Source organism: Brachionichthys hirsutus, chromosome 2 (assembly GCF_040956055.1).
Source record: "Brachionichthys hirsutus isolate HB-005 chromosome 2, CSIRO-AGI_Bhir_v1, whole genome shotgun sequence".
NCBI classification, from domain to species: Eukaryota; Metazoa; Chordata; class Actinopteri; order Lophiiformes; family Brachionichthyidae; genus Brachionichthys; species Brachionichthys hirsutus.
Window position 1 is genome coordinate 7,805,130 of NC_090898.1, and position 20,723 is coordinate 7,825,852.

The following is a 20,723-nucleotide window of genomic DNA, read 5'->3' on the forward strand; positions in this document are numbered from 1 at the left end:
TTAAGGATCTTCTTCTCCAGCTCTGTCTTGTATTGTACAGTATTTACACAGGTATCACCATAGTTGTGAGTCTGTGCGCTGTTCAGTTCATTTCTTCATTGGCATCTCTGATTTGTGCTGTTGCAGGGAAAGACCAGAAGCGCATTCCAGTTTTATATTTAGCGGTTAGAAAGTGCCCAAAGATGGTTACGCGCTCAGACCTGCTTGCTCTTGAGCCACATATGATCTTATTCTCGTCTCGCTGAGTCCCTTCAGAAACGCATCTCTCTGACTGTCGTCACTGAAGTCACTGAAACGCTTTGCACAATGCTACTTTGAGTTCCAGTTTTACTCCAAAGTGCAAATATGACCTTAAAGATTAGTAGTCCTTGAACGCAGGCTTTTCCTTGGCTGCGTCACTAGAGTCCTTCATGATCCAAGGAAGAGCGGTTCTGTCCAGTCCGGAGGGCTCGCAGCTCAACAGTTGCACTGTGGGACATATTGATTCGTTGAAACCAGGCAACAGACGACAAATGTATCGTCATGGTTGCCAAATATTCCACTTTAAAAGCAGTCAATGCTACTCGATGCTAAGTGGTCATCGCGGTAGGAGGCAGCTTATCCACTTAGAGGCTCTTCAGAGACTTGCAGCCAGTAGACTTCACCGGTGGAGGAGTTACTGCAGGGGCCAAAGTTCCCCCGGCGTTGAAGAAGAAAAGGTCATTAACGTTCAACTCATCAATAGAGCAACAAACAAAAACTCAGTCGTTCTCAGGTGTCGTTACGATTAATAGTCCTGTGATCGTTGGAAAGACTGAAGTCTTTGTGGCAATGGGCTTCCTGACAGATTCTCGCCACTGTTTGCACAGTAACCCGGGGCTGTACTCATTACGGGGGGGGGCTGTGTCCTGTCTCATTACGTAATATGGCTTGAACTTAATTTATTCCTCCCTGTTCAGTGCATGATCCTCCTTCATTCCAAGCAATCGATCCCTGAAGTGCCCCTTTTTTTCGCTTGTTCTGAAAGTTGAGAATGAGCGACAGGCAATGAGACGCTGCGGGGAAACTGGTCTTTTGGTTTCGTTTAGGGTGGTTAAGGTGATGCTCAGCCTCGAAACTGTCTGCATCAAGGATGATTACGGCGCTGTTGTCGCTCATTTAAAAGATGTATTAAAAGGCAGTTATTGACTTTTAGCCAAGAGCAAACATTTGCGTGGAGTATTTCATTCTTTATTGTTGGTTGTAAGTAGTCATAAATGTGGTTGCCAGAGTCACCATGAGCAGATGAACCCATACGGCTGCCGTGCAGTGCCTTTTCCGTGAGGCGTGTGTGTGATGTAGGCATCTCCGATAAAAAGATTACCACTGATCTATGCTCCGTGTGTCGTGGCTCGTTGGGCAGGAAGACGGCAGATATCTCTGAATTGTGCCCCTCTTGTGGCTCAGCGCTGTTCCGATGGCAGTTTTCTGTCCCAGTGCAACATTTCACCATGAATCACAGCATCCGCAGGGAGTTGTATTTGTATGCACAGGCAGCCAGCCATTCAATGGTGGGATGAGACACCCTCTAAATTCTCTCCAGGAACAGCAGGCCTGGCTCACACTCATTTCTCAGTGGCACCACTTCCATTCCTTTTCTGCTTTTCATTGCAACCTTTTTCTTTCGTCCTTGCAGGGTTTCACGGTTCATGAACTAATGTGGGAGGACAGGGCTGACCTTAAAAGCATTTTCCACTGGCTCTTTAATTAAGCCGCAGCGTTAACTGTGGGAGCAACTTGTTAAACTATTACAGTGATTAACGATCTGTCGAGTTCTCACTGAAGGTCCCCATTAAATCTCCTCCTTACACCACAGAGAGGCGATGTTTTCTTATTGAGAAATTAATAGCGGCTCTTCTTTAGCTTTGTCCTTGAAGTTTTGGCCGGGCAACGGCAACACAAATGTATTTCTTTCAACTATTGTCATGGCTCTAAACTATTTCTCGAGGGCTTACTTCTTTTTCTCTGCCCCACAGATGTAGGGTCAGTTGAAGGCCTGTCGTACCACCGTGGCTGGGATACACTCTACTGGACCAGCTACACAACCTCCACCATCACTCGCCACACTGTGGACCAGAGCCGCTCGCTGGCCTATAACCGCAACACTGTGGTCACAATGTCTGGAGAAGACCACCCCAGAGCCTTTGCGTTGGATGAGTGTCAAGAGTGAGTCATTAATATTGAAACTTGATGTTCTGGACAGAATCAAGGCCCAGTTCCAATGTTATTCTTCCCTCCCCCCCTCTGGAACAGCAGATTTGTTTGAGTTCTTTTAACTGCATCATTGATACCAGGACATTTTGGGAGATCCCCCCCCCCATCATCGGCCTCGACTTGTGTTTTGTTTCTACTGCAGCCTCATGTTCTGGACCAACTGGAATGAGCAAGCTCCCAGCATCATGAGAGCCTCTTTGAATGGAGCCAATGTGCTCGTGATCATCGGCAGTGACATCAAAACCCCAAATGGCCTGGCTATCGATCACCGTGCTGAGAAGCTCTACTTTTCTGACGCCACGCTGGACAAGATTGAACGTTGCGAATATGACGGGAGCAGTCGTTATGTAAGCGTTTTCATTTGTCCCGATCACTGCATGAAGCTGTCGACTCGTGCAAATTTATGCCCAAATGTTCTGCTGCAGGTCTTGTTGAAGAATGAACCTGTCCATCCGTTTGGCCTGGCTGTGTACGGAGACTACATCTTCTGGACTGACTGGGTGAGGAGGGCCGTCCTCAGAGCGGACAAATACACAGGTGGCGACATGAAAGTGCTGCGCGCTGACATCCCTCAGCAGCCAATGGGCATCATCGCTGTTGCTAATGACACCAACAGCTGTAAGTATTATCCAATGAAGTCACGTTGAACTTTGCAAGGCATGTATAGATTTCTCCTGTTAATTAAATAAATCAAAATGAGCGTTTCTGCCATCTGATTTGCTAGTAGCATTGTTTTAGTAACATTCAGTCTGGATGACGTCCCGTGAAAAGTGAGACGGATGTCCACATTCTGCGCCGGGCGAATCGTTTTGGTGGCCTCTTGATGTTTCCTCTATCTTCATCTGGTCAAAATTGGAATTTGTGCAATTATTTGATTGAAAACCAAGTATCTGCAAAATAATTTTGCTAAAGGTAATGATGTGAACAAGATCAAGGTGGTACCTGGTGGCTTCAGTGTTTTGTCACTGTGACCATGTGGTCAGTTGGTGTTAGCATTTGTCACTGTATTTTGGCCGTCCCCTGGTTTGCAAATAAAAATAAAACCATTAAGTCCTATATTGTCCACTCCCAGGTGAATTTTCTCCTTGCCGAATAAATAACGGTGGATGCCAGGATCTATGTCTGCCCACATCCGATGGACGGGTCAACTGTAGTTGCCGTGGAGACGGGCAACTTTTGGAAGACAGCACCTGCTCTTGTAACAGAGTCAAACTTTTTGATTATTTCAAGATGGGATGTTACTTTGATTAAAAGATGGCTGAATCCCAAATGTTTCTACCCTCGCAGCGCTAAACGTGTCCTGTGGAAGCGTGGATGACTTTGAGTGTGGAAATGGCGATTGTATCAACTACAGCCTGACCTGTGATGGTATGGCCCACTGCAAGGACAAGTCCGATGAGAAGCAGTCCTATTGTGGTGAGTTTAATAGTTAATGAAGAATGAACTGCCACAGGTCATCATTTATATTTGAATCTTCATTTGCAGATAATAAACAATTTAAACGAAGTGCAGAAACGACATGGAATTATTATTAGATTTTCAGCTTTTCAGCTAAGAGGAAATTATAAGTATTTTACAGCTATCGGATTAATGGATTAGACCATTTCTTTAATATGCGACGGTCTCTGTAACTCGGCGAACCCCGATCAACTGCTGTTTATCCACAGCCAACAGAATTTGTAAAAAAGGTTACAGACGATGCATGAATGGCCGCTGCATTGGCCACCAGTTCTGGTGTGATGGCACTGATGACTGCGGTGACCACTCGGATGAACTGCCCTGCAACAGTAAGTCATTTACACGCATTCAATACTAAATTCCTAGTGAATCGTTTGACTGATTCATAGAAACCAACTCTGTTAGGTTTCCTAGTAACAGATGTGGTGCAACTTGAACTGATTTGCCCCCCCCCCCCAGCACTGAGGTGTTTTTGTTCTCTTGGCTGCAGGTTTTTAGATGCTATCTGTTAAAATTGATGTTTTTTATTTGTTTGTTTTTTTTGGGCAAATACAATTCTCCCCCAGAGGCACATATTAAACGAATAATAAAATTGCATCCTGCAGTGACCCTGTGCAAACCAGGAGAGTTTCAGTGCAAAGATGGGAGCTGCATCTCCAACTACAGCCGCTGTGACCAGGTGGTAAACTGTGAGGATGCTGGTGATGAAATGAACTGCCGTAAGCAATCTAATACAAATGATTGGACAAACGGTATTGAAAGGGAAGCTTACTAAGCATGAGATGAAAGGATTGGTTGATATTTAGTGTCTATTCGTTATTCGCAGAACCCACAGATTGCTCCCGGTTCTTCCGCTTGGGAGTGAAAGGAGCATCTTTCCAGAGCTGTGAGAAAACGACTCTGTGTTATCTGCCGTCGTGGGTTTGTGACGGCAACAACGACTGTGGAGACTTTTCAGATGAGAGAGACTGCCCAGGTTGGGTGTTTTGTTTCGTCTCTAAAATTCCGTCTGTTCCCTTTTGATTGAAAATGTCAATGACTCTACATCGTGTTTGTTTTGGGTGTGTTTTGTTTTTTCTGGTGTCTTGCAGATAAAAGGAAACTTAAATGCCCGGTCAACTTCTTTGCTTGCTCCAGTGGTCGCTGCATTCCGATGAGCTGGACCTGCGATAAGGAGAATGACTGTGAGAACGGCGCTGATGAGACGCACTGTGGTCAGTCTGCTCCTAAGTTGTGCTCTAGTAGATTTATTTTGTCTTGAGAGCCGCGCGTTCCAGACTCGTTTCCTACAGACTCTTGCAAAAACAATTATCTGTAGCCGAGGTGGATGAAGCCATTTCTCCAGGTGCTGAACTCTCTTTGCCAACATTTGCAGACAAATTTTGTACGTCCACCCAGTTTGAATGTGGGAACCACCGCTGCATCTCCACCCACTGGGTGTGTGATGGCTCTGATGACTGCGGTGATGGTTCTGATGAGGACCAGAAATGCAGTAAGTGACATTTAACGAACTTTCGCCAATGTGGACTCATTTACTCACACGCCCAAAATGAGGCTTTTGACTACGTGGATAAGATTTCTATTTGTTTTGCCAGCTCATAACATTCCCACAATGTTGTCGCAGAATCCAAGACCTGCAGTCCTGAGGCGTTCCAGTGCCCCGGCTCCCACATGTGTGTGCCTCAGCGCTGGAAGTGTGATGGAGACAAGGACTGTCCCGATGGAGCAGATGAGAGTGTCAAGGCTGGCTGCTGTAAGTGGGACATGGAAAATCTACTTCACATTGTGATAAAAGAAAGAAACGCTCCAAAAGCATTTCCACTTCCAGTAACAGTGTGTTCTCCTCGATTTCCAGTGTACACAAACAGCACTTGTGATGTGGAGAACGAGTTCATGTGCCAAAACAGACAGTGCATCCCCAAGCACTTCGTGTGCGACCATGACATCGACTGCTCCGATGGGTCAGATGAATCCCCAGAATGTGGTGCGTTTGTGTTCATGTGATCCTCAGATTACTTGCAGTGCAAGATGATCGTAAAGTGGGTTTGGAGAGGACGTGGATGCTTGTTTGTTTTTTGTTTTGTTGTTGGATCTCTGTGTGAGGTCTAGATTAATGATAACAATGATGTTCTGGATGTAGAATACCCAACGTGTGGTCCCGATGAATTCCGTTGCGCCAATGGCCGCTGTCTCAACCAGAAAAAGTGGGAATGTGATGGAGAGTTTGACTGTCAGGATCGCTCTGATGAGGCGCCCGTGAACCCTCGCTGCACCGACTCTGGTGAGGTTGACAATCTTAACAATCGCCTGAGGATTGGCCTTTGCTGCACCCTGATTCAAGCTGACAGCAAAGTGACGTGCCGTGATTTCAGAGAGGACGTGCAACGAGTCGGCCTTCACGTGCCGTAATGGCAACTGCCTGAACGAGACTCTGCTGTGTGACCGCAACGATGACTGCGGCGATGGCTCCGATGAACTCAACTGCTTCATCAACGAGTGTCTGAACAGCAAGATGAGCGGCTGCTCGCAGCTTTGTGATGACCTCAAGATCGACTTTAAGGTAAGATGTCTAACTGGCGGCTTGACTCGTTTGGGAGTCGAGCAAATCGACCAAGTATTTTGTCTAGTGGGAACACAGTTATCCAAATGGAGTGTGTGCTACTGAAGGTGATTAAGGAGGACCTCAAGTGAACAGTTTGGGAACCGCTCACTCCAGGCATGCAGTTACGAAAGACCAAAACATGTTTTGGCTCTTTTTGCTCAAAGTAGGGGGCCAGTCTTAGAACAGCATGAACTCTGGGTGAACTCTTTGTTCATATTTGTGGCTTATCCTGTGGTTAGAGCTTCACTTTAAAACCCTAAGAACAAATTGCACACCAAAATAATTCACTTAAGTCTGGTGTTATCAGATTGAATCACTATCGGTGTTTGTGCAGCATTTCATTTTGCATAGCTTCACAGATTATCCCATATGTGGGATTTTGCTATGCCAGATCTGTGAGTTCCCACATGATAGCAAAGGAGTCGAGTTTGTAAGGCTCAGCGTGTGTTTGGTGTTTCTGTCAGCATTAATAAATGTGTGTTTGCTCCATGCCCCGTGTGGGCTGACGTTCTGCAGCGGTTGTGTTGGGTTCTTACAGCAGGTCCGGACTCGGACGTGTGACGCTTCGAGGTGCTGACATTTCCCCTGTGCCCTTGGCCCCTTCAGTGCAGGTGTCATCCTGGTTTCCAGCTTAAGCGCGATGGGAAGACGTGCGTGGATGTAGACGAGTGCACAACCACCTACCCTTGTACTCAGCGCTGCATCAACACGCACGGCAGCTTCCACTGCCTCTGTGTAGACGGCTTTGAGCTCAGCCCCAATGACCCCACCATCTGCAAGTCTACATCAGGTAAAGCACAAATGTGTGTGTGGTTTTGCATGTTAGTGGTAATTTGTCACCAGTGAAGTCCTAAAGCTTGTGCTTGCTGTCGGGTACATGTGTATAGAAGAGGAGCCCTACCTGATTTTTGCTAACCGGTACTACCTGAGGAAACTTAACCTGGATGGATCCAACTACACCCTCATTAAACAGGTTAGACCTGCTGGCTCTAAGTTCGACATGGTGAAACTCAAGAAGGCCTTAGCTACACATGTTAATGCTATACCGCCCTCTTCCTCAGGGTCTGAATAATGCTGTGGCACTGGACTTCCACTACGCCGAGCAGATGATCTACTGGACAGACGTGACCACCCAGGGCAGCATGATCCGTCGCATGCACATGAACGGCAGCGGCATGGAGGTCAGTAGAGGAAGTAGATGCCAGTGATCAGTCAGCAGATACTTCTGTATCTATAGCCAGACGGAGCAGGATGAAGACTATCACCCATCATTAGCATCACTAATGATCACTTAATATCAATAAAAATTGCCACCTGGATTTAACTAAGCAAATAGGTACAAGCCTCCTGTTGGATAATTACTGCATGGGCGATTAACTTTCAGTTGGCAACAAGTTATTTACCCCCCCCCATCTCCCAGCTGATGCAATGAGTTCCTTCTCATTTCTCAAACAACTATGTCGAGAGGCACGTCCCGTGGTTGTGGAAAAGAAGGGTGAAATAATTGGCATGCATCAGGCATTTCCACACACACACACACACACACACACACCGAGCAGCGGGGCATCTAATGCTGTGTAACATTTGACTCGCCAGGTTCTGCACCGGACCTCCCTCAGTAACCCAGATGGCCTGGCCGTGGATTGGGTTGGTGGGAACTTGTACTGGTGTGACAAAGGCCGGGACACCATCGAGGTGTCCAAACTAAACGGGGCTTACCGGACTATGCTGGTCAACAGCGGCCTGAAGGAACCTCGTGCCGTGGCTGTGGATGTGCGCTATGGGTGAGAAGCCCAGCTTGCCTATTTCACAGGCTCTGTATGGTGCCACTTGTTTACAGTATTGCATGTACTTGTATACGTACTGCAATTAACCACAAATTGGAGATTCACTTTACTGCAGATGTAATCCTCTGTCCACTGCTGGTTAGGTATCTGTACTGGTCTGACTGGGGAGACATCCCTCACATTGGGAGAATTGGGATGGACGGCACCAACAGAACTGTGATTGTAGAAGAGAAGATCACGTGGCCCAATGGTCTGACGTTGGACTTCATCAATGATCGTATATACTGGGCCGATGCCAGAGAAGACTACATTGAGTTTGCCAGCCTGGACGGCACCAGCAGACACACGGGTAAGAACCAGCGCACGCTGGGACGCAGATACCTTTTGCATATATTCTCACATTTGGATGAAAGAAACATTAATATCATTTAAAAAATTGTGTTTAGTGGTTTATTATAACTATATATATATAACTATCAGGAACACTACACTACTATGACAGAAGCACTTTCTTAATCCAATTACAATTCATGAGTTAATTTTTAAGTGTCTTATTTTGTCATTTCAAATAAATGACAACCTTCTAGATGTTTTCAATGTCTTGTTTGTTGTTGTTGTTGTCTCGTCTAAAACCAAGGCGCTTTGAATTTCTGTGAGCGTCTGAGCCTGGCTTGCGCTTCCTCGCGCCTGCCGAGCCATGCATGCATGATGTATTTGGATTGCTGTGTTTTACTGCGCAGCCTAATGGCGTGTTCCACGAAGCAACAGGCTCAAATGCTGAACGCAAACACATGAAGTGAATTATATAGGAGGAGAAAAAGAGAGCTATTAGAGTGTAAAGCCTAATGAGGCGTAGAGTCCTTTACATAACAGGAGATGCAGCGGAGCCACTGTAGCTGCACGCCCCACCCGGCCTCTGCTTTGCATTAACAGCACAGGATACCGCAGACACGCTGACGGCAGCAACAATAAGAGCTGATTTATTCCTATAAGGCCAACATAATCTTGTAATTACTATCAATGCTCCGGTTGGTCATTCAAATTTTAGGATGGTAATGATCGTAATTTATAGCTTCACCTTAGCATATATATATAGTATATAACTTATGTACTTTACATGACTGCTAATGGAAAGTGTTTTGTCGTTTGTCTGATGCTTCACAGTTCTCACCCAGGACATCCCCCACATCTTTGCCATGACTCTGTTTGAGGAATACATCTACTGGACCGACTGGGAGACAAAGTCCATCAACAGAGCTCATAAGACTCTGGGCACCAACAAGACCACCCTCATCAGCACCCTGCACCGACCCATGGACGTCCACATTTACCATCCGTATCGCCAGCCTGAGGGTAAGAGCACAGCCTTGTGCGCGTGCTCTTTATGCACACTCTACCGCCGTCTGACTATTTACCCTGTAGATTCTCACTCAGCCTCGACAAGGCTCACCTGTGAAGTGAAACCACTTCCGGTGGCTACGTTGAGGAGTCTAAAATATAAAACATATTTGGGGTTTGCTACATAATTCCACACATCTTGCTCCTAATTGCCCCTTTGGGATAAATAAAGTTTTTCTTTTTCCTGTTCTTCATAGTTCTGATGTCTCCAGTATTTATCTATCCAGAAAGTTTAAAAAACCCATTGAATGTCAAGGCTTGTGCAAGAATTCATTTGAGGCATTGCAAAGAAAGACGTACTGTTTTATCCAGATGGCCTAAAGCCTTAGCGGAGAAACATGTCGGTGCCATCAGAGATTGAAACGCCCTCCTCTCTCCACCTCTTTTCAGTATTCAACCACCCCTGCCAGACAAACAACGGCGGCTGCAGCAACCTCTGCCTCCTCTCTCCTGGAGGAGGTTACAAGTGTGCCTGTCCCACCAACTTCTACCTGGCCAGTGATCAACGCACCTGCATGTCCAACTGCACAGCCAGCCAGGTAAAGAAGCCGAGGAGCCGTCACCTGTGTGAATATGAGTGACAGGCTAAGGACGAGCTGGCTGCTTAGCGTCAGCTTTTGTCAATGACGATGACGGGAGCCTTAGTGTTAAGTCTTATGTATTTGATCACGTCGCCGACGGACTGAATAATCCTCCTCTTCCTGGTGTAGTTTGTGTGCAAGAACGACAAGTGCATTCCCTTCTGGTGGAAATGTGACACGGAGGATGACTGCGGCGATCGGTCAGATGAACCCGCAGATTGCCGTGAGTGTTTGAGAGCGACAGTTAGACCTTCGTGTGGCATTTCTGGAACATGAAATTCATTTGAGTCGGTTAAAATCAGTGTGACCCTCACAATCTATGACTCTTATTTCCCCCTCCCCTGATAGCTGAGTTTAAATGCCGGCCGGGGCAGTTTCAATGTGGCACAGGGATCTGCACCAATCCCGCCTACATTTGCGATGGAGACAACGACTGCCAGGACAACTCCGACGAGGCCAACTGCGGTATTTTTCTCTTTTCAATGCCTTTCGCCCCAAACAATTACCACACATTTATTATTTCCGGTCTGTACAGTAATTATATTTCTCCTATAAACCCATCATCATCTCATTTTGCCTTACTTTCAACGTCCTTGCTTCTCTAAACTGCTCCACAGATATTCACGTTTGCTTGCCCAGCCAGTTCAAGTGCTCCCACCCAAGCCGCTGCATCCCGGGCATCTTCCGCTGCAACGGCCAGGATAACTGCGGAGAAGGAGAGGATGAGAAGGACTGCCGTGAGTAGAAGCGTTTCCACATGCGTCCTACAGAATATTCCAGTGTTGGCTCTTGTTTCATTTTTTGATTTTTAAATGTGTTGTTTCTCAATCACAGCCGAGGTCACATGCGCGCCCACTCAGTTCCAGTGTGCCATCACCAAACGCTGTATACCTAGAGTCTGGGTGTGTGACCGTGACAACGACTGTGTGGATGGATCAGATGAGCCGGCAAACTGCAGTAAGATTTTTGCTTTTATTTTACTCACAATCCCTTTAATCAATGCTTAAATGCTTAAATAACCCAGTAAATGCCCCCCCCCCCCCCCTCTCTCTCTCTCCAGCCCAGATGACTTGTGGCGTGGATGAGTTCCGGTGCAAAGACTCCGGACGCTGCATCCCTGCTCGCTGGAAGTGCGACGGCGAGGACGACTGTGGAGATGCGTCGGACGAACCAAAAGAGGAGTGTGGTAAGAATATTCATTATCCTTCTCCCAATGGGAGGACTGAGTTTGTCTTTCGCCCTCTTTGTTTGTCACTGACGGTCACATGCTCTGCGATCTGCACAGCCGAGCGAACGTGTGAGCCCTACCAATTCAGATGTAAGAACAACCGCTGCGTGCCGGGCCGCTGGCAGTGCGACTACGACAACGACTGCGGGGACAACTCCGACGAAGACAAGTGCAGTAGGTGTCTCGGAGATGACGCTGTCGACATCGCTTGTCTCACCTCGTCCAGTGTCACTCACACTCATGCCCCTTGCCTCTTCCTCTGGTATACTCGCTTGTTCAGCATTAACGTCCATTCACTGTCATGTCACTGATGCCTCTCACCTCATCTGATGTTCATTTCATTTCAATACTGTCCCGTTGGCATGAGTCAGAGGTAAGTCGCTTCGTCTTCACCAGTGAACTGCTCCCCCCCCCCCCCCCCTCAATGTGCTGCGTCCCTGCTTCGTCTTTGTTCTCATGCTTCTGTCTGTGCTCTCCTCTCACCTGCAACATTCTGCAAGCCTGAGACTGCATTGTGTCCCTTTCACCACTAGATGTCGCTGTATGAGGCTTAATTATTTTTATTTTTTTGTAGACTAACTGAATATTTCCACAAATATAAGAAGAGATGAATGTTACTTTAAACTTTAAAGCAACATTCATCTCTTCTATCATTGCCTCTTGCAGTCTGCCTCTGTTTCCCCCCCCCCCCACCCAACCTTTGTCCTGTGTGTAAGACCTTAAAGCTTGCTGATGGTGTTTGCTGGTGTGTGTGTGTGTGTGTGACATGAACCCGGTCCTCTTCTCCTGCAGTGCCTCGACAGTGTTCAGAAAGTGAGTTTGCCTGCACAAACGGCCGCTGCATTGCTGGGAGGTGGAAATGTGATGGAGACCATGACTGCGCCGATGGATCTGATGAGGTGAAGAAATGTATTTATAATCATTTATAATCAATTTTGGACACTAGGATAAACCTTTTATGTGTTCAGTAGCAGCCTGTAGATAAGTTGACCCTCGGCTGCATATCTCTGACGCTTCTTCAGAATGGCTGCGATCTGAAGTGTGACAACGACCAGTTCCAGTGTAAGAACGGGCACTGTATCCCCATCCGCTGGTGGTGTGACGCCGATCCCGACTGCATGGACGGCAGTGATGAGCAGAACTGTGACAGTACTGGTGTGTTTGTTTCGCCTGGAGCTGACTATTTCAATCCAAACGATCGTGAAGTGGCCGATCGGGTGTCGTTCAAACACACCAGTGATGTGAAACGTCTTCCTGTTTCTCCCTGTTCTTCTCAGCTGGGCGCCTCTGCCCCGCCGACGAGTTCCAGTGCAACAACACGTTGTGTAAACCCCTCGCCTGGAAGTGTGACGGCGAGGACGACTGTGGGGACAACTCTGACGAGAATCCCGAGCAGTGCAGTAAGTGCAGCCTTTTGTATCTCACGCATATTGGCCGCCTGTCAGTCACCATCTTTATACCTCACCCGCTTTTATTTCCTCTCCCCTTCTATTCCCACCCGTGTCATCTTTCTGGCCGGCTCTCAGGGAACTTCCAGTGTCCTCCCACCAGGGCCTTCCGTTGCCAGAATGACCGCGTGTGTCTACAATTGTCGAAGAGGTGCGATGGCGTCAATAACTGTGGCGACAACTCTGACGAGCTGAACTGCCGTAAGTTTTTGGCTCGATCTATAATGGCTGTGAAACCCTCCCTCCCTCAACTTTAACGGAGGACATTGATGACTTGTATCTGTTCTTGTATCTGTCCACAGCGACCACTCCAGCTGTCCCCACATGTGAGAAGGATGAATTCCTTTGCTCCAATCAGGGGTGCATCAGCGCCACGCTGCGCTGCAACTTCTTCAACGACTGTGAGGATGATGGCTCTGACGAGATCGGCTGCAAGACAGGTGCCTGCTTTGACACTGATTTCTAAATGTTTGCAGCTGATCATTGGATCTAGGTTTTCTCCGATATTCAAACGTTGCCAAATATAGCTGGGCTTTGAATCAACCAACTCGAGCGTGTTTGGTCTTCTTGTCCAGACACCAAGCTGACTGACTGCAGGAGTAACAGGACTCAGTGTGGAGATGGAGACGAGGCCCATTGCGTCACCATCGGCAAAGACTCCTTCTGCTCTTGCAAACCCGGCTTCCAGAAGATAGGACACCGCACCTGTGGAGGTAAGCATGTGCAAACGCTGCCTAATGACAAATGCACTTTATATATATAAATATATCTTCTGTTAAACATGATCCGCTGGCTCATTGTTTTATAGATAAGAATGAGTGTCTGCAGTTCGGCGTGTGCTCCCACATCTGCAACAACACCAAAGGCTCCTATAAGTGCAGCTGCCACAAGTTCTTCACAAGGATCCATGAGACCTGCAAAGCTGACAGTGAGGACCGCAGCTGCGTGATTTATTCTGAATTTTCATCTCAAAGCTACCCTTGCAACTCGGCTTCTTTTCCCTTCCAGGCATGAATAGCAGTCGACAGATTCTCTACATCGCAGACGACAACGAAATCCGCAGCCTGGATCCTGGAATGCCCAACTGGCGTTACGAGCAGACCTTCCAGGGCGATGCGAGCGTGCGCATCGATGCTATGGACTTGCACGTCAAGACCAACCGCATCTTCTGGACCAATTGGCACACCGGTCGCATCTCTTCCTATGAGCTCCCTGGGCCGTCCTCATCAGCGTCTTCCCCCAACTCCCACCGGAACCGGCGTCAGAGTGAGGGCCGGATCACCAACCTGCAGGTAAAGCTGGCCGTATATGTGAGGAAGTATAAACGCTGAAACGCACAGATGCATGAGATCTATGTCTTTCTGTTCCCACCCAGATCAAAGAGCTCAAGATGCCTCGTGGTATAGCTGTGGACTGGGTGGCTGGGAACCTGTACTGGACCGACTCGGGCCGAGATGTCATTGAGGTGGCTCAGATGTCCGGCCAGCATTGCAAGACCCTCATCTCTGGCATGATAGACGAGCCTTACGCCATTGTGGTGGACCCACAACGAGGGTATAAAAGGAATACTGAACTCTATCTAGGTTCTGGCTTTTTCTGCTGTTTTCTAATTGTGTGGTCCAACTGTGCGTTTCCTTTCAGTACCATGTATTGGGCCGACTGGGGGAACCATCCTAAAATTGAGACGGCCGCCATGGACGGCACTCTGAGACAAACGATAGTTCATGAAAACATCCAGTGGCCCACAGGTCGGTACTGCATCAGCATTTAGATTTGTGCAAACCCAAGTCGTCGAGGGACACTAAAAAGCGTGCATGCGCTTTCTCTGTGTAACGCATTCACAGCTTTACCATCCAGCAGAACCCCGACTTTTCGTTCCTTGGAAGTCATCGCATCTTTATCTGTGAAGTTCTTCCACTCTCTCTCTCTCTCTCTCTCTCCCTGCAGGTCTAGCAGTGGATTACTTCAACGAGCGTCTTTACTGGGCGGATGCTAAGCTGTCAGTGATCGGCAGCGTCCGTCTGGATGGTTCTGACCCTGTCATTTCAGTCTCCGGCATTAAAAACAGTTGAGTTCTTAGTAAACTAAAAAACAACAACAAGTGTTGTATTGATTTGTGGATTTTTAAAAATGCCCCCCCCCCTCTCTCTCTTTTCTACCCCCCCAGACTTGCTCCATCCATTCAGCATAGATATCTTTGAGGACTACATATACGGGGTCACCTACATCAATAACATTGTCTTCCGGGTGAATAAGTTTGGTAAAGGTCCCATGGAGAATCTCACCATGGGCATCAACCACGCCACAGACATCGTCCTCTACCACCGCTACAAGCAGCCAGAGAGTGAGACACGCCGGATTTAAGCAAATAGAAATGCAAATGCCAATAGATTTAAACATTTCTAAATTGATCCGCTATCTGTCTCTGCACCAGTGACTAACCCATGTGACAGGAAGAAGTGTGAGTGGCTGTGTCTGCTCAGTCCCAGTGGGCCGGTGTGTATATGCCCCAATAACTATGTGGCTGACAACGGCACATGCACGGAGAGGCCGGCTCCCACCCAGTCGCCATTCTGTAAGTGTGCAGCTACTGTTATTTCGTCAAGCTTGTGGGTGACCGTATTTATGGCCTGTTGTCTCATCAATGGAATCACCTTTTTTGCAGCTCCCCCTACAGGGCCCTGCGATATTCAGTGTCAGAATGGCGGAAGCTGCTTCCTCAATGCCCGTCAGGTGGCCAAGTGTCGCTGCCAGCCCAGCTACACCGGAGAGAGGTGTGAAATCAACCAGTGCAGGGACTTCTGCAAGAACGGAGGCACATGCACCGCTTCGCGAACTGGTAAGAGTCCCGCGCACACCTACTGTCCTCAGACGGGTGAAATTTGATCTGTGCTGCTACTTCAGTTATTTATGTAAATGTGTAAATGACCATTAAGCATAGAGGGTAACTTTAGATCCTAACTTTCTAAAGGGACATGAGTGGTTGGGATGAGCTGATGCAGGTTGTTCGTTCTGTGCGGCTCATATATTTGTTGTGTCCTAGGTGCTCCCACCTGCAGGTGCCCAAAGGGCTTCACGGGACCCAACTGCAACCGCCAGACCTGTCAGGACCACTGCCTGAACGGAGGCAACTGCTCGGTCAACATGGGCAACCAGCCGACCTGCAGCTGCCCACCAGCGTACCAAGGAGACCAGTGCCAGTACAGTAAGGAGCAACGCCTTCAATTCTCTCGGCTTTAACCCCTAATCTGCCGCTGTTGTTGTTGTTGTTGTTGTCCCTGACACTCAGACATTTTTGATTTGAACAAACCTCAAATATTATCATAATTTATTATCATCAGCCCACCCTTATTAATACAACGTTCCGAGCAGACGTTAGTGAATCTCACGCCTTGTCTGTCCTCAGGTGTGTGTGAAGGTTTCTGTCACAACGGAGGAACCTGCTTACAAACCTCCAACGGCACAAAACTCTGCCAGTGTTCTTCTCAGTACATTGGGCACCTGTGTGATTTGGACAAATGTCAGTTCTGTGGAACCGGCAGGTGTTTGACGTCATCCTCCAGCAAGGTGTCCTGCATGTAGGTGCACATGAACATTTATTTCATATCTGGTGGGTAAGACCAGATGCCAGTCGATGGGTCTTACAGGCGCCACAGATGGACCAGTACCACATGGCCTAAAATGTGTGCACCTCAAAACAGGACAGAGGAAACTGATGACTTTGTGTGTGTGTGTGTGTGTGTGTGTGTGTGTAGCTGTCCAAATGGTGAGACCCAACCCAGCTGCTACACCTGTTTGGACTACTGCTCAAATGGGCAATGTTCAGTTGACACTTACACGCTGCTGCCTCAGTGCAAGTAAGAGACGAATCCCTCCCCCAACTGTTCATACATACATTCATTCATTTATTTATTGTCATATAATTTTTCATGTTAACTAGTTAATTATCACTCATAACGGTAAAAGAGTCGAGGGGCATCTCTCAGGCCTCGCGCAGTGCACCCCATTTGTAACTCTGGCTTGTGTCCAGGTGTTCTGTGGGATGGACGGGATACAGGTGTGAAATTGCAGCGGCTGCTGTGGATTCTTCTGCTTCCAGTGGAAGTGAGTTTGCACCGCTGAGAGCATTTTGTTCGGAAAACATTCACTCTGGTCCCCTTTGCTTACGTTGACTGACATGTTGACTTGCAGGCACCGCCTCCATTGTCATCCCGGTGCTGCTGCTGCTGCTGCTGGCGCTGCTGGTGGTCGGTGCCATCTTGTGGTACAAGCGCAGAATGAGCGGGTGAGTCCTGCTTTCACACATTTCGAATCCAAACTCTCATTTTTCATCTTATCCCCACACCTGTGCTATCGAGGTACACGCTTACCTTTTGATAACCATCTATTTCCTGTCTCCCAGGTCTCTATGGCTGGGAAAATCTCGTTCTCAGTGCTCGCGGTAACTTGATAGGGTTACATAATTCATCCTGTCCCTCCCTTACCTTGATATCCAGTTAGTGATGCTTTTGTTTTTGTCAGTCCCATCGTCCATTCTGTTGGTCAGTGCAGAAATCTGTTTGTTTGTCTTTGCCTGCCATCTCCCATGGGGTTTCCCACCCAGCAACACAGGGACCTCCTGACTTTGATCTGACGTAGGTTTGCTAGTGATGCACAAGTAATGGAACCGTTTCGCCCTGCCCTCCCTTGTTTACATGTTTACATGTTAGGCTTACATTGTGTGCTTGGATATTGAATTATAACACACTGTGCATCTACGAGAAATGTTTATATGCTTGCAAACAACTGAATATTTGCGATGTGCAAATCCAGCATTCTCCACAGAAGACATGCTGGAAGTGCATTCTCTAGGTTGGATCAAATGTCCTTTTGTCAGAAGTGCATTTGACAACCTTCGATATATGTCGTCTTGATTGTGTTGGTCATGCTGTATGTTGCTGGTGCTGCATCGGTACCTGCCTTGATATGATAAATTAGGATACTTTTCCAGCCCCTGTCAACTGTTTAAGGGCCCACCTTAAATAGTTCAAATAAGGGTTTCAATCTTTGGCTTATATGGTTAATGGGTTCTTTAATCTGTCTGTAGTGCAAAGGGCTTCCAGCACCACCGAATGACAAATGGAGCAATGAATGTTGAGATCGGTAACCCAGCTTATAAGATCTATGAAGGCGAGCCAGAGGACGGCGACGGGGATCTCCTGGATTCAGACTTTGCTTTGGACCCAGACAAGGTAAAACATCCTTATGTGAAGGGGCCATTCACCAGAGTCACACACACAAAAGTATTTGCTCCTAGTGTCAGCAGTTTGACTTCTATGGACCTAAGTTTAAACATTTCTATCTGAAACTTCTGTCGTCAGCACGCGGGCGGAGTAGAGCTCCATGTGTGGCTTCATGTCTTTGGCAGAAAGTAGTTTCAATCAAATGTTTTATTCAGGATAACTGGGACGTGGTTTCTGAAAATAACTCATTGGCTGCAGAAATCTAGGCGACAATATGTCAAATGTTAACAGGGCCAGTGTCAGCAGTGTCAATGGTCAGCTTGTGGTTAAGCAACATAACGGAGAAACCACAGTTATGTGAATTAGAAGGAGAAATGAACAAGCAACATATGGTGGGGGGGGGGGGGGGGGGTCTGCTCCTGCAGAATCGGCAGAGGGAGCTGGAGGACTTCTGATGCCTTGTCTAGTTTTCCTGGAGCAGTTGATTAGCAAAGAAAAGGACATGAAAAAAAACGAGATGCAAGAGTCTTTCTGCAGCACGAACACAATGAAATCCAACTTTTACATTTTCAGAATCTACATGTGGTCTTCTTTGATTTGCAGCCCACTAACTTCACCAACCCAGTGTACGCCACCCTGTACATGGGCGCCCACAACAGTCGCAACTCTCTGGCCAGTACAGACGAGAAGAAGGAGCTTCTCTCCCAGGGCGACGAGGACATGAGCGACCCGCTGGCGTAGAGCTTTGCATGGAATGAACTCTTTCAACACTGCCCTGCCCAACCCAGTGCTGAGCCGACCAGCTCTCTCATCCTATGCCTTTACCAACTGATAAAAAAACAACAACAAAAAGGAAAAGCGAGAACACTGTATAAATTGTATAAAATGAAGGACTACTTTTTTAAGTGATTGCAGTATTATATTTTGTTCTTTGGCAAAAAAAAAATCATCTGGTGATGTAAAGAAACCATTTTATAGACATTTATTTAGTTCTTCTTTTCAAATTCACACACCAACTCCCACCTTGTCACAAATCTCTCACCCTTCTCATGCATATAGCCACTACCTCTGTGCAAATGTAAAACGATAAGAAATACAAATGGCAGTGGAACAATTTTAATTGGTTTATTTTTGTATGAATTGTATAGGGAGAAAAAAAGAATATTGTTCCATCCTTGAAAAAGTCTTTGTTGTCCATGCGCCAGAGGACCAGTGTCAGTGCTCACTGTGGATGCTTCCTGGATGCTGGTTCGGCTCCGCCTATCCCATTATGTGTAAATGTACGTTTGCTGCTGGAGGTCTAAAGGGAGACTGAGGCTGGGAGACAGTTGTTGCTCTGCACATGTACACAATGAGGACACCGCATCGCAGACGCTATCTGTCCTCCTGTTGTCTCAAAGAACTGCATTTAAGTGATTATTATTTTACCTTCTTGCACAGACTAAAGTTATATATTTGCATATATATATAAACCTATTAAAGTGTCTTGAAAGTATACCCAGGAATACAAACATCAGTAAAATAGCAGTCTGTACTTTTTTAACTTTTTTTTTTAATAATTGCATAATTGACACACTTATATCAACAATGAATGAGTCAATGGCAGCGTGGAAGTGTGCGGGATGAGGACGATTGTAATAATCACATTCCAGGATGAAAAGTCTGGGATGGCATCCGTGGCCTTGGTTTAGCCTACTGTAGGACACTTTGGACGGGAGGTGGATTTTGTTCTAGCGAGTGTTTTGGGAGTGAAGGCGAGTTTCTGTGAATCTTCCAGTCATCACTGAAAAACGAGCTGAGATGAGTATTTTAGCTGAGAATGGTCGCTTTAGCTTTTGTTCCATGTCTTTTGATTGTAAATGTACTTTCAGGAAAGGCCAACGAGACCGTGTGATGGTATGTACTAATATGGGAGAGTTAATTTTTAATTTTTGTAATTCTATGTAATTACATGGCCGTGTATTTTAGGTTAATGCTCATTGTTGAGCTCATTCCCAGGAAGGGGACTGATACGCTTCCTGATTAGCATTCCTTTTTTCCTTTGCTGCTAATGCTAACCATCTTTCTGTCAGTCAAGAAGGTTTTTTTGTCTTAGATATTTTTGCTCACTTTGTGTCTCAATGCTTTTAAGTGAGCTTATCAGCCACACCTACCAGTTCACTCATTGCATGACACACACATACACACCCTCACCCTCTTCGGCTCGTCACTTTTGAACGGTATTCACTTTTGGGTTGTTTTTTTTTACACATCATTCGCTGTTAGATTCTCATAATAATCATTTTTTTTCAGTTGGAGAATTTCTTTTAGGGGCAAAAAGCCACACGGATATTTGTGGTTATGATTGTTTTGTGATGATTCAATTTCTTTTTGATATCAGAAATTAAATGGATTTTATAGTAGAAATGTACAGCGGCTCTGTCTATCATTTGGAGAGATGATTGTTATTTCCTGCTGGAGTACATCAGAAATTAACATCAAGTATCCGTATAAAGAAATAAAACCTGAACATGTCGTTAATGGCTTGTTTTGAATGCGCCAGCCTTTGTCTCCGTAGACCTGAGGCGGTAATGACTCTTTGGGTTTTACATTTACATTATTCATATTTATTAAACAGGAAGTATCATCTGTCAGTTAAGAGACAAAAGCATGGATCATTTCTTCTAAAAAGTTAAATTCTTGATTTGAATTGCATCAATATAAATGTCAACATAAACAAACAGTGGCCTCATACACTTTTAAGCCAAATTAAGTAGTGTAATAAAGC

The 20,723-nt window shown here is 46.6% G+C and overlaps 1 protein-coding gene across 1 annotated transcript in view; it reads left to right on the forward strand.

The window, feature by feature from the left end:
- Nucleotides 1–20,465, forward strand: part of lrp1ab (low density lipoprotein receptor-related protein 1Ab) — a 72,620-nt gene extending 52,155 nt beyond the window's left edge. The window contains exons 42-90 of the mRNA XM_068746194.1: nt 1,995–2,184; nt 2,375–2,579; nt 2,658–2,850; nt 3,305–3,430; nt 3,520–3,648; nt 3,900–4,019; nt 4,296–4,409; nt 4,517–4,666; nt 4,782–4,904; nt 5,066–5,182; nt 5,315–5,443; nt 5,546–5,674; nt 5,831–5,971; nt 6,063–6,250; nt 6,899–7,082; nt 7,180–7,265; nt 7,354–7,473; nt 7,889–8,076; nt 8,223–8,428; nt 9,244–9,432; nt 9,868–10,016; nt 10,188–10,281; nt 10,407–10,523; nt 10,676–10,795; nt 10,893–11,015; nt 11,119–11,244; nt 11,344–11,460; nt 12,079–12,185; nt 12,309–12,441; nt 12,564–12,686; nt 12,813–12,935; nt 13,037–13,174; nt 13,310–13,447; nt 13,543–13,662; nt 13,743–14,026; nt 14,110–14,288; nt 14,376–14,482; nt 14,682–14,801; nt 14,902–15,078; nt 15,169–15,309; nt 15,400–15,573; nt 15,778–15,939; nt 16,141–16,312; nt 16,490–16,591; nt 16,765–16,838; nt 16,926–17,019; nt 17,137–17,175; nt 17,821–17,965; nt 18,560–20,465. Of these exons, the coding sequence (XP_068602295.1) occupies nt 1,995–2,184; nt 2,375–2,579; nt 2,658–2,850; nt 3,305–3,430; nt 3,520–3,648; nt 3,900–4,019; nt 4,296–4,409; nt 4,517–4,666; nt 4,782–4,904; nt 5,066–5,182; nt 5,315–5,443; nt 5,546–5,674; nt 5,831–5,971; nt 6,063–6,250; nt 6,899–7,082; nt 7,180–7,265; nt 7,354–7,473; nt 7,889–8,076; nt 8,223–8,428; nt 9,244–9,432; nt 9,868–10,016; nt 10,188–10,281; nt 10,407–10,523; nt 10,676–10,795; nt 10,893–11,015; nt 11,119–11,244; nt 11,344–11,460; nt 12,079–12,185; nt 12,309–12,441; nt 12,564–12,686; nt 12,813–12,935; nt 13,037–13,174; nt 13,310–13,447; nt 13,543–13,662; nt 13,743–14,026; nt 14,110–14,288; nt 14,376–14,482; nt 14,682–14,801; nt 14,902–15,078; nt 15,169–15,309; nt 15,400–15,573; nt 15,778–15,939; nt 16,141–16,312; nt 16,490–16,591; nt 16,765–16,838; nt 16,926–17,019; nt 17,137–17,175; nt 17,821–17,965; nt 18,560–18,697 (6,863 nt within the window). The 3' untranslated portion in view covers nt 18,698–20,465. The remainder of the gene's footprint in view (nt 1–1,994; nt 2,185–2,374; nt 2,580–2,657; nt 2,851–3,304; nt 3,431–3,519; nt 3,649–3,899; nt 4,020–4,295; nt 4,410–4,516; nt 4,667–4,781; nt 4,905–5,065; nt 5,183–5,314; nt 5,444–5,545; nt 5,675–5,830; nt 5,972–6,062; nt 6,251–6,898; nt 7,083–7,179; nt 7,266–7,353; nt 7,474–7,888; nt 8,077–8,222; nt 8,429–9,243; nt 9,433–9,867; nt 10,017–10,187; nt 10,282–10,406; nt 10,524–10,675; nt 10,796–10,892; nt 11,016–11,118; nt 11,245–11,343; nt 11,461–12,078; nt 12,186–12,308; nt 12,442–12,563; nt 12,687–12,812; nt 12,936–13,036; nt 13,175–13,309; nt 13,448–13,542; nt 13,663–13,742; nt 14,027–14,109; nt 14,289–14,375; nt 14,483–14,681; nt 14,802–14,901; nt 15,079–15,168; nt 15,310–15,399; nt 15,574–15,777; nt 15,940–16,140; nt 16,313–16,489; nt 16,592–16,764; nt 16,839–16,925; nt 17,020–17,136; nt 17,176–17,820; nt 17,966–18,559) is intronic.
- The last annotated feature ends 258 nt before the right edge of the window (nt 20,466–20,723 follow it).